Genomic DNA, 12,687 nt, shown 5'->3' on the forward strand with positions numbered 1-12,687 from the left:
TGTACTTGTTGTTAAAGGAAGTAATTGGTTAAGGCATTTTTTGTGGAATATGTCAATAATATCCAAGTTTTTTCCTGTAGGAGTTACCAATTCCAGGCCGTACAGAAGTACAGGAATGACACAGATGTTAAATATATGTAGTAAGGATTGTATGTCCAGTCCATTTTTCCCATGCAAACCAGCTGGTATTAGACTGTACATGGTCGTCTAGCTTTTTTTCACGTTTTCATACAACGGATTAGGATCATATGGTTTTGATGTGCGTAAGACCCCCATATGGGTTGTTTGGCTAACTATTGGCATTATTGAGTTACCTATACTCCATGGAAAGGAAGGTTCTTGCTGTTTTCTACGATTTGGATACACTGGCAGAATAACACTCTTCACTGGTTGAAGCTTATATCTCTCCCTTCGACTGTAGTTGTATGCCATGTTAATAAGTACCTGTAGTTCCTCAGGGTTGTCGCTCATTAGTGCCACATCATCTGCACAAGTCGGAGCTGCGCAACAAATGGATCCTATTTTTGCTCCCAATCCTGAGTGCTCGATATCTGTTAGGAGATTATTGATGTACAGCTTGTACAGGTCGGCGCTCAGTATACCCCCTTGTTTTACGCCTTGACATATTGAGAATGGTTCAGATATTATACCATTAAATTTAACTAAACTGCTAGAGTCCATGTGAAGACTATGTATAAGTTTCCATAGTAGCCAATCTACACAGCTTTCTTAGGATACTCTCATGCGTTACCACATCAAATGCCGATTAAGCATCTAGAAGCGCTATATATATTATTTTACCAGCATCCCTGCACTCTCTGACAAATTCTTCTATAAAGAAGGAGCAGTTCATTGGAGCTGAGTTCTCAGTAAATCCTCTTTGTAGCCCATTTTGTTCTTTCAATATTTTAGGTTGGACCTTAGCCTTTGCTACAGGCTCAATTAGTTTCAGCAGTATTGGCATGACAGTAATCCCTCTATAGTTGGTGACGTTCTTGTTACTTCCTTTGTTCTTGAATACAGGAGTGAGGAGACCCATTTTGAGTATTTCAGGTATTAATCCTAATTTGAATGATGATACTATCATATTTGTTATAACTGTTTGCAGCTTTTCACCACCATATTTGATATTTTCAGAGGATATGCTATAAATGTCTGGAGATTTGTTTATTTCAATCCATTTATGGCATCTTGAACATCTTTTTTAGTTACAGAGATGGTATTAGTTTGATTGTTACATATATCAATTATATTGTCTAGATCTAATGATAGCTGTTTGTAATATTCGTCGTCATATTCAGAATCATTTGCTGGTTGAGCTAATTTATTGAAATGATGTTTCCATCCAATTATAATTTCATTGTCAGATTTATATATATTATCTTGTACATTCAGTTCGGATATACAATTCTTCAGCTTTCCTTTTTTTTTACCAAGTAACTTGTAAAATATTTGATCATGTTTGGTTCTAGCATCTAAAATTTCTTGTCTATCATTGAGGACTTTCATCGCTATCTCTATTCTACATGTTTTTCGAAGTTCGCATTTCGCAAATTTCATATCACAGTATATTTTGTTGTTCGATGATGTCGGTCTTTCATTTGCTTTCCATTTTGCAAAAGCTTCTTTACAACTTTTACTCGCTTGATTTGTTTTAAAGGATCTTATTTTAGGTTTTTGTTTCTTTCTTTTGTATACCTAGGCTCTAGGTGCTGATTCTATTGCTGCATTTTTCATAATGGTTTTAACTTGTGTCATAACTTTAGTCAGCTCATGACCCGATTGAATCTCACTTGAAATAGCTGTAAGTGACTTGTTAACATTTTCCTCGTATAGATTCACGTCAATAGTACTCCATTTAATTTTCCTATTAGTAGGCAATATTTTTGTACTTTGTTGCCTATGTTCTATTTTGACATTTTGTCTGCAGGTTATAGGATAATGATCAGAGACTAAAGAACTACAGGAGTCAAGTTTAAGATAACTGGAATGGTTCTCAAACAGCTCTTTATCTAGTAATATGTAGTCAATAGAGGATATTTCTTCATGCTTATAGTTTATGAATGTATCGGTATTGAATATGATCATCGCTCGTGCATGACTAATCCCAAATAACGGCTAGTGCCGATAAAATTGATTTTACAAAAAGAAGAAAACTGTAAGCATTCCTTAACGCTCACTCTGTCCTGAGTGGACTTTTTGATGTCCTGACGTACCTCAAAATTGTTGCTTCATTTTGTTGATTTAGGAAAAAATTAACACAAAAATCCATAAAGAAATTGGTAGCTGGCGAAAAATTCAGAGAGAAAATCGTGTTTGTACTTTGTGTAATTTCTGTGATATTTTCGACGAGTTCCATTTTAGAATGTCCGGCAATAAACAAAAGTAGACGAATGCTACCAAAGCATCAAAATAATATCCACATTAATTTTTTATATAAGTCAAATAATAAAATCTCTGTAAAAATAATAATAACAAAATAATAAAATAGTATTCAATTTTATTAAAACATACATAGAACAATCAACACCCAGCCATACCTATAATTTGGCTTATGAGAAACATTGCACAAAATATAGACATCTTCTTAAAAATCCAAAGATACTTTGAAATACTTAATATTTTTAAATTATAAATATGATTTAAGAGTACTTTCAACATGATGAATAAAACTAAAGTAAAAAAAATAAAGTAAAATATTTACTTTACATATAATTTTTATCTAAAACCTTACACTGACTAATATGTGAAAATATTTACGTTAAGATGTCACGAAAAAAAGAAAAAAACCTTTTCTGCATAATTCAAATGAACATAATTAATTAGAATAATTATTCACGGAAAATTGTTAACAATTTATGTCGCATGAAAAAACTTTTACATAAAAATTGGCTGAATCTGTCTGAGCAATACATGATATAAATAAATTTTGTAAAAATTTTAAATCATCATTCAAATTGTCGAAACTATTTTATATGTTGTGAACATTATGAGTAAAGGTCAAATCTCAAGTCATTATATAGACAACAGTTCAATAAAAAACGTCAGAGCAATGAGTACATAAACGATCTTCAACAGGCTTGGTGTATCTTCCAGTCTGGATGGCTAACCGGATCGAGCCTGCACGAAAAAGGACTATATGACGCCAGTACGACCGTGGAATAATTTTTGAACCAAACGGTTCCACGGAACATTTGCATTTGTATTGCCTGTATGTTATAAGTTTCCATTGTCTTTTCCGCGATCGTTAAAGTGTTCTCTCTGCCATTCTGTGTACTTGTTCAACAATTTTTTACATGACTACTTTTGTACTTATTGTCACATCACTTACAATGTTCCTAATTTCCAACAAGTTGACCGTCTTGTTCACCTCTGTATATCAGCCTTTCCGTCGACGTGATATCCAACTCCAAATATCATAGTAAATGAGTTATATTTTCTTGTAAGGATTGATTGTATAATATTAAAAGGTACTAATATTTAAATAGTATGACTAAAAAAATTTTGTTTGCATCCAATTAGAGTGCCAGCATGTCCTTTTTGTATTCAAAATATTGAATCGTAAACAAAATTCAATCGTTTTCATATCTCAGACTGACTCATATAATAAAATTATTTGTCCGCAACAACCAAAAATGACCATATATTCAGCATTTGATTATATGTAAATCTATATAGCGGCATAGTAAATGATTTATATTTTCATGTAAGAATTGATTGTATAATAAAATAGGTAGCAATATTTGAATATTATGACTAAAAAATGTTGCTTCATCAATTAAGAGTGCCAGCATGTCCTTTTTTTATTTAAAATATTGAAAAGAAAATTCAGTAGTTTTCATACCTCAGACTGACTCATATAATAAAATTATTTGTCCACAACAACCAAAACTGACCATATAAACATTCTATTATGTAAATCTATATAGCCTAATAGTAAATGAGTTATATTTTCATGTAAGGATTGATTGTATAATAAAACAGGTAGCAATATTTGAATATTATGACTAAAATATTTTGTTCGCATCAATTTAGAGTGCCAGCATGTCTTTTTTTTATTGAAAATATTGAATTGTAAACAAAATTCAGTAGCTTTGCATACCTCAGACTGATTTGAATTATATAATTATTTGTCTGCAACAACCAAAACTGAACATAATAGCATTTTATTAAATAAATATGTAAATCTATATAGCCACATAGTAAATGAGTTATCTTTTCATGTAAGGATTATTGTATAATGAAAAGATAGCAGTATTTGAATATTATGACTAAAAAATTTTACTCGCATCAATTTACAGTGCCAGCATGTCCTTTTTTTATTCAATATATTGAATCGTAATCAAATTTCAGTAGTTTTCATACCTCAGACTGACTGGTTTTATAAAATTATTTGTACACTGACCATATAAACATTCTATTATGTAAATCTATATAGCAGCATAGTAAATGAGTTATATTTTCATGTAAGGATTGATTGTATAATAAAAAATAGATAGCAATATTTGAATATTATGACTAAAAAATTTTGTTCGCATCAATTTAGAGTGCCAACATGTCCTTTTTTTATTCAAAATATTGAATCGTAAACAAAATTCAGTAGTTTTCATACCTCAGACTGACTCATATAATAAAATTATTTGTCCGCAACAACCAAAACTGACCATATAAGCATTTTAGTATGTAAATATATATAGCGGCATAGTAAATGAGTTATATTTTCACTTACGGATTGATTGTATAATAAAATAGGTAGCAATATTTGAATATTATGACTTAAAAAATTTTGTTTCATCAATTAAGAGTGCCAGCATGTCCTTTTTTTATTTGAAATATTGAATCGAAAAAAAAATTCAGTAGTTTTCATACCTCAGACTGACTCATATAATAAAATTATTTGTCAGCAACAACCAAAACTGACCATATAAACATTCTATTATGTAAATCTATATAGCTGAATAGTAAATGAGTTATATTTTCATGTAAGGATTGATTGTATAATAAAATAGGTAGCAATATTTAAATATTATGACTAAAATATTTTGTTCGCATCAATTTAGAGTGCCAGCATGTCTTTTTATTATTCGAAATATTGAATTGTAAACAAAATTCAGTAGCTTTGCATACCTCAGACTGACTCGTATTAGATAATTATTTGTCTGCAACAACCAAAACTGAACATAATAGCATTTTATTAAATAAATATGTAAATCTTTATAGCCACATAGTAAATGAGTTATCTTTTCATGTAAGGAGTGATTGTATAATAAAATAGGTACCAATATTTAAATATCATGACTAAAATATTTTGTTCGCATCAATTTAGAGTGACAGCATGTCCTTTTTTTATTCAAAATATTGAATCGTAAACAAAATTCAGTAGTTTTCATACCTCAGACTGACTCATATAATAAAATTATTTATCCGCAACCACCAAAACTGATTATATTAGCATTTTATTATGTAAATCTATATAGTCACATAGTAAATGAGTTATATTTTCATGTAAGAATTGATTGTATAATATAAAAGGTAGCAATATTTGAATATTATGACTAAAAAAAATGGTTCGCATCAATTTAGAGTGGCAGCAAGTCTTTTCTTTATTCAAAATATTGAATTGTAAACAAAAGTCAGTAGTTTTCGTACCTCAGACAGACTAGTATAATAAAATTATTTGTCCACAACAACCAAAATTTACCATATAAGCACTTTATTATATAAGTCTATATTGCCATATAGTAAATGAGTTATATTTTCATGTAAGGTTTGATTGCATTATATAAAAGGTAGCAAAATTTGCATATTATGACTAAATAAAATTGGTTCGCATCAATTTAAAGTACCAGCATTTACTTTTTTATACCAATTATTGAATCGTAAACCAACTAAAGAAGTTTTCATACCTCAGACTGACTCGTATTATAAAATTATTTGTTTCGCAACAACCAAAACTCACCATATTAACATTTTATTATGTAAATCTATATAGTCACAAAGTAAATGAGTTATGTTTTCATGCAAGAATTGATTGTGTAATATAAAAGGTAGCAATATTGGAGCAGTATGAATAAAAAAATTGGTTCGCATCAATTTAGAGTGCCACAATGTCCTTTTTTTATTCAAAATATTGAATCGTAAACAAAATTCAGTAGTTTTCATACCTTAGACTGACTCATATAATAAAATTATTTGTCTGCAACAACCATAACGGACCATATTAGCACTTTTTTATGTACATCTATATAGCTGCATAGTAAATGAGTAAAAGGTAGCAATATTTGAATATCATGACTAAAAAAATTGTTCACATCAATTATGTCAATTTAGAGTTCCACCATGTTTTTTTTTATTCAAAATATTGAATTGAAACAAATTTCAGTAGTTTTCATACGACTGACTCGTTTTATAAAAATATTTGTCCAACAACCAAGTTGAACACAGACCATATTGGCACTCTTTATAGCTGAATAGTAAATGAGTTATATATCCATGTAAAGGATAGCAATATTTGACGGAATGGTACAAATGACGTACATACTTAATATGTTACACTTTATAAATATCCCCGTACAATTTACGTTTGATAATTTGTCAAAACAGAAGCTGAAATCATGTTAATCCAAGACAAACGAGGGGAATTTCGATTAAAATTTTTATATTAAATGCACCGAGTTATAGAATTCAAAGAGACAATTAAAAATGGGGAAAGAAACAACGTAAACCTTGTTTATATCCCGTCATATAAAAATATTTTTCCGATGTCTCGGATAACCTTTCTTTCCGTATAGATATTTGTACATGTAATTTTTGAAAAGAAAATATAGAAAATCTGCTAATCAGTAAAATAATGGACTTAATGGAACTGATTGTGTGTAATTGAATAAAATTAATATTCGAATTAAAAGAGTTTATGAATTGTTCTGGTTTAAAACACATATACTTAAAATACAAAGACTAAAGGTCGTTTTTATAAAATAAATGTACAAATGAACTTGAAGTTAATTTATCAATTAATCCAATCAGTTAACGCGAAAAGTAAACGCGGGTTTACTTTCAAGTGCACGTAAAAATACACTTTTAAAATCTGTAGTAAACGCCTGTTTACTTTTAAGTGCACGTAAAAATAAAGTTAACGAATTCTGAAGTAAACGCCCGTTTACTACTGACTAAACGGAAACAAAGTAAACGCCCGTTTACTCGGGTAGACATTAGAAATTTCCATTTCGACCGCGTTAACGTAATTATAGTAAACGGGAAATTTGAAGTTAACTAACGAAATATGTGCACGCGGCGTTAACTTGCGTTTACTTTATGTAATGCTTGGTCTGCACCCAACTGTACGGTTCAACTATGATCCATTCGTGTAAGTTTACACTGAAGCCGAACACAAGAAACGAGCTGCCTATTCAAACATGATGTTCATCCTAGGCCGCCCATTGTAGAAATATAAGACGTATTTCTTCCAACTGATAAAAAGATTAAAAAAATATCTACATATAAAAACGATGATTTGGTATGATTGCCAACGAGACAACTGTCCACAAGAGACAAAAATGACACAGAAATTAACAATTATAGTTCACCATACGGCCTTCAACAATGAACAAAGCCCATACAGTATAGTCAGCTATAAAAGGCCCCGAAATGACAATGTAAAACAATTCAAACGAGAAAACTAACGGCCTTATTTATATATATAAAAAAAAAATGAACGAGAAACAAATATGTAACACATAAACAAACGACAACCACTGAATTACAGGCTCGTGACTTGGGACAGGCACATACATACATAATGTGACGGTGTTAAACATGTAAGCGGGATCCTAAACCTCCCTCTAACCTGGGACAGTGGTATAATAGTACACAGGCTTTATTTTGAGCCGAATTAGTTACGCTAAACGATCCCCCCTCCCCAAATTCCACTTTCGCGTACATTAAGATAGGTTCCACCATTGAATTGTACATTTTTATATAAACCTTATAGGAGATACCACCGGATAAAACAAAACATCCAAAAAACAGTCCCAATGGTTCGGCTTCCTGATTTTGCTAGTTCCTTGGTATTATTTGTAATTGTAAGGTGTTCGTCAAGCCAAATCCAAGGGTATTTATAAGAATACGTTATTATTAAATCATAATTACTACTTGTAAAATTAAAGTCTCAAATATCTCAAATATCTAGTCTAAAGTGAACTACTTAAATCCTTTCTTGATTTATGGAAAACTTTCAAGATGAGCACAAGTTTATCAGGACATTAAGCATGCGTTGTAAACTCTGTTCGACCGGCGCGATTAGGGCAATATCATCAGCATAAAGCAAAATACCTAATGTTTTTTTTTCACTTAAAGACACTCCACAATAAAGAACATTTATTCGGTCGGCCAAGTCATTAATATATACAGAGAATAAAGTAGGCGAGAAAATTATATATTTATTTGCATTCCTGTTTCACTTCAGATGACACATCAAACGACGGTGCTAGCATATTATTAACTATAACTGTGCACTGAACATCTTCATATCATGATTTTATTGCATTAAAACATTGGCCAGGAATTCCCATAACTTGAAGCTTGTACCAAAGTAAATCCCGTCTTACTGTATTAAAATGCTATTGTTCTAATTATATAACATAGTAATTAAAATTTTCAATTGAAATTAAATATTAAAGTATTTAAACTTTGGATATTAAATGCAGAATATGACAGTGACATTTATGTAAAATACAAATATGCACACAAAGAAAGAAAAAATAATACTGAAGGTAAATAAATATGGTTTGCAAATCATAATTTTATAAAAACTTCTTTCTTCTAAGAAAAAATCTATTCAATGGATGAGCTTAAAACATGTGTATGTATTTGCAGTTTATAAGAGCAATAAATCTAATCTATGTATTTATTCTGTCAGTCATCAATATGTTCAAGTGATTTAACTTGACAAAAAAGTTCGTATCGGAGATCTGAATAGAAGGATTTGTCTTTAAGGTTATTTACGCGCTCGACCAAGTCGTTTAAATGTCGACGGCAAAAAGACTCGGCGAAATTAAGCAGCCTCGTTTTACGCTTGCTTCAACGTTGGACCATGGCGTTAAGCGTTCATTGACTTTAATTTCACGTTATCATACAAAGACTGAATCGCAGACAGGAACTTTCCATTAATGCTCGTTCCTCGAAGCTTCGTTTCTCTCTGAATCCGTTCTGTTCATCACACAGTACTTTGTTTACATCGGCGAGCCATAAATTAAAACGAGTATTGAGAACATGCAATATATTTTACTAGGCACACATATTAATGTAATTCCCCGGTTATTTAAAGGAATCTTTCTATCTTCAGATCCAGGTTAAAAAATTGAATTGATTATGCTACTGAGTAGTCCATTTATCTGGTACCTTTCCCAGTTCGAAACAATCGTTACAAATTATCTACAAAAGTTCAATGGCTGCTGTGTTTTTAATTACTAGTACTGCAGGTATCTCATCAAATCCAGAATCTTTTCGTAGTTTCGCGCATTCCACTGCACTAGCATGATTTTTTTTCATGTGGTGGGTTCATTCAGCGTCGAAATTTCACGTTGGTTATAATCGATGTCGCTATTATTTAAGCTGGCATTTGGTTAAATCCCATGATTGGACTTCATAAGTAAATTATACATGAAAAAATCGACAAAAGTAGTATTTTATCCTGAAACTTGCATATGAAGAACTAGGGAGAGGTGTTTGAGAAAACCATCTTCGCTAGCTCCGAGAGCGGGAGTTGATCGTAATCCTTGGCTAGCGAAGATGGAGAAAATAGGCCACTGGAAACGTCTACTTTTGCTTGCAGGAAACAGATTATGGTTCGGTTCCTTCCGTGCAATATATTGTTTGGTACTAACAACTCTCAAAAAATAAATATTTATACTTGAACTTGCCGGGATCGTTTTTCTCCGTTCGAAACCGCCACCCCGTGTCAAGCATAGCCGACATACAGTATATGGCGTTCTACACGGTGTTATTGTACTATAAAGGTAGAAAAATAAGTAATATTGTAATATGTATTTGAAATTCAATTTGTTTTAGATTCGTTTAGTCTATTTTACAAAAATAAACGTAAATTTAAGTACCATATTTTGAAAGGTGACAAAAAAGGGGAAGTAACTCAAATTGTTTGTAAACAACTTTCGTACATTAACTAGGCCGTTATATTAGTTTTCTCGTTTTTATTGTTTTGAATTGTCATTTCGGGGTCTATTATGGCTGACTATGAGATGCGGACTTTACTCATTGTTACAGACCGTGCGGTAACCTAATTTCTGTGTCATTTGGTCTCTTGTGGAGAAATGTCTCATTGGCAATCCGCATATATTCTTTTTTTAATTTGAAATACACATATTATTTTAGACCTAAAGCTAAGGTAATTAGTGTGTTTGACACCAAAGCTGTCAAGAGAAGCCATACACTTAATGGGTCAGTTAAATTGACAGTACAATACATTGACAACTCAAGATATGAACCCTACAAAAGTCGAGTGTGGAATCAGGTACTTCGGACGGGTAAGGAATTCCTGTTCCACATGTGACACCTACAGTATTGATCATGCGAGTAAAAATCAGAAAAAAACCTCGATTTCTGAAATGTCAAAAGCGAGAAATAGAGAACAGGATGGTGGTTACAATAATGTGTACCTCTAATGGTATATGAACAAAGCTGTAACTTCCACACGCTTCAAAAGTAAGCCCACCAAACAAATAGCTCAGCATTTCATTTATTTACATCAAATACAATTGTGTTATCAAAGATTGACCAAAAATAAATTTGAACGCATTTCTGTTAATGTTTAAAACATGTGAACACCGTTTAACAATACATTGATAGACTAAAACAGCAAAAGCAATGTAGTTGTGGTAGTAACACAGATATCTACGTTGCCAAGGTATTACGTAGCTCAAGAGAGAAAGCCCGTAGTTTTAAATCAGTATTGGCAACTGAGTCATAGTTAAAATGTTAGGAGGATTTTTTCTAATATGTATCCCATCACTCAACTGCCAGACTTTTGTCTTAAATATCGTTTGAAGAAACAACATATTAATTTTGAAGAATAATACATAATGTTGCATTTGATTAATGTCAATAATAATTATAACTTTTAGTAAAATATTTTAAAAAGGCCGTTGCAGGTTATTTCACGATGTTATCTTAACAGGTCACACGAACTAAATAAGTTTTTAAGTTTGACAATACAGTTCTTTTGCAACAATGTCATGTGACTTTAACATAGATTTCAAGGATGTATTTATTCACTTAAATAGCTATGCAGGTTATTGATTTGTACAATGTCTATGTATATCTATGTTCAGAACATGAATTCAAATGCCAGTGCTTACCACATATTATACTATTTTCACATAAAGGATATAAAACCCTGGGCTTACCTTTATAAGTTATATTCATCTAGGTGTATCAAGGTCATGAACATACAATAAACCTTTTCAGCAAACGAATACTTTACTCAAATCCCAAATCATTTTATTCACATCAATTATTATCTTAATTGTAATTCTACTTCAATTTCATTGACACATGTTAAACATCTAATTATCAATTAATTTGTTTAGCAGATAATACTTCATATGACGCAAGTTCCTAATTTATTTATTGATTGAAAACGACATACAATGTGGATTCATTTACTTTCGTGGATTCATTTATTTTCGTGGGTATCAATTTTCGTGGATTGCTGAAAACCTGCATATTCGTGGATATTTGATTTCGTGGTTTTGCCAATCTCTGTATACAAAGCCTATTGAAAATTAGATATTTATTGAACATTTGAATCCGTGGTTCACCTGTTCCCACAAAACCCACGCACGAAAATTGGTATCCAACGAATAATAATGAATTTACAGTAATTTGTAGGGACTTTTAATATCATTAATCTTGCAAATGATAAACTATTTTATCATATATACTATTTATTAATTTTGTTAAATAAAAAGAAGCAGGAAAATCAGAACTATTGTGACGGCTCATCCTTAGAATATTTCTTCTTTCATTCTTTTTCACATGACCCTCTCGAAAAATATGCTTTTTCATCGCTAGCTTATAACAATTTTTACGAACGACTATGATACTATAACTTCAATGGGGTTATAACCTTCTTCAAACTTTGATAACAATTTTAATAACAGATTATTCAACTTCCCTAAGAGTGATTACAAGGGTCATTGAGAAGGTGTTGAAATCCTACAGAAGATTGTAAAACACCACTGTTCCAAGTTTTGGAAGGGTTGGATCCTTTAAACGAGCTTTATCCCACCACATTCTGTATGTGCCTGGAGCTTGTTTTTTAGTGGTTGTCATTTGTTGCTGTGTAAAATATTTGTTTTTCGTTCATTATTTTGTACAAACATTAGTCTTCTCGGTAGAATTGTTTTACATTTGTCATTTCGGGGCCTTTTATAGCTGACTATGCGGTGTGGATTTTGCTCATTGTTGAAAGCCGTACGGTAACCTATATTTGTTAATTTCTGTGTCATTTGGTTTCTTGTGGAGAATTTATTAGCTATCCAATTGTGAACATCTTCACAATACACATAGATTTATATATAAGAGAAGAAAAGATGGAAAAGTGGAGGGAACTTTTTGAACTCTCCGTCGTCATTTATGAAACAGATATTTAATAACTGTTGACGGGTGATT

At 31.4% G+C, this 12,687-nt stretch overlaps 1 protein-coding gene across 1 annotated transcript; it reads right to left on the reverse strand.

The window, feature by feature from the left end:
* Positions 1-207: 207 nt before the first annotated feature.
* LOC139497741 (uncharacterized) lies at positions 208-681 on the reverse strand. The gene has a single exon (XM_071285976.1). The coding sequence runs from the start codon at positions 679-681 to the stop codon at positions 208-210; it is 474 nt and encodes a 157-aa protein (XP_071142077.1).
* Between the last annotated feature and the right edge of the window lie 12,006 nt (positions 682-12,687).

The sequence above is a fragment of the Mytilus edulis genome, chromosome 12, assembly GCF_963676685.1.
Source record: "Mytilus edulis chromosome 12, xbMytEdul2.2, whole genome shotgun sequence".
NCBI lineage: Eukaryota > Metazoa > Mollusca > Bivalvia > Mytilida > Mytilidae > Mytilus > Mytilus edulis.

Coding starts and splice junctions, on each gene's coding strand:
- LOC139497741 (XM_071285976.1), bottom strand. CDS start 681: ATGGACTCTAGCAGTTTAGTTAAATTTAATGGTATAATATCTGAACCA.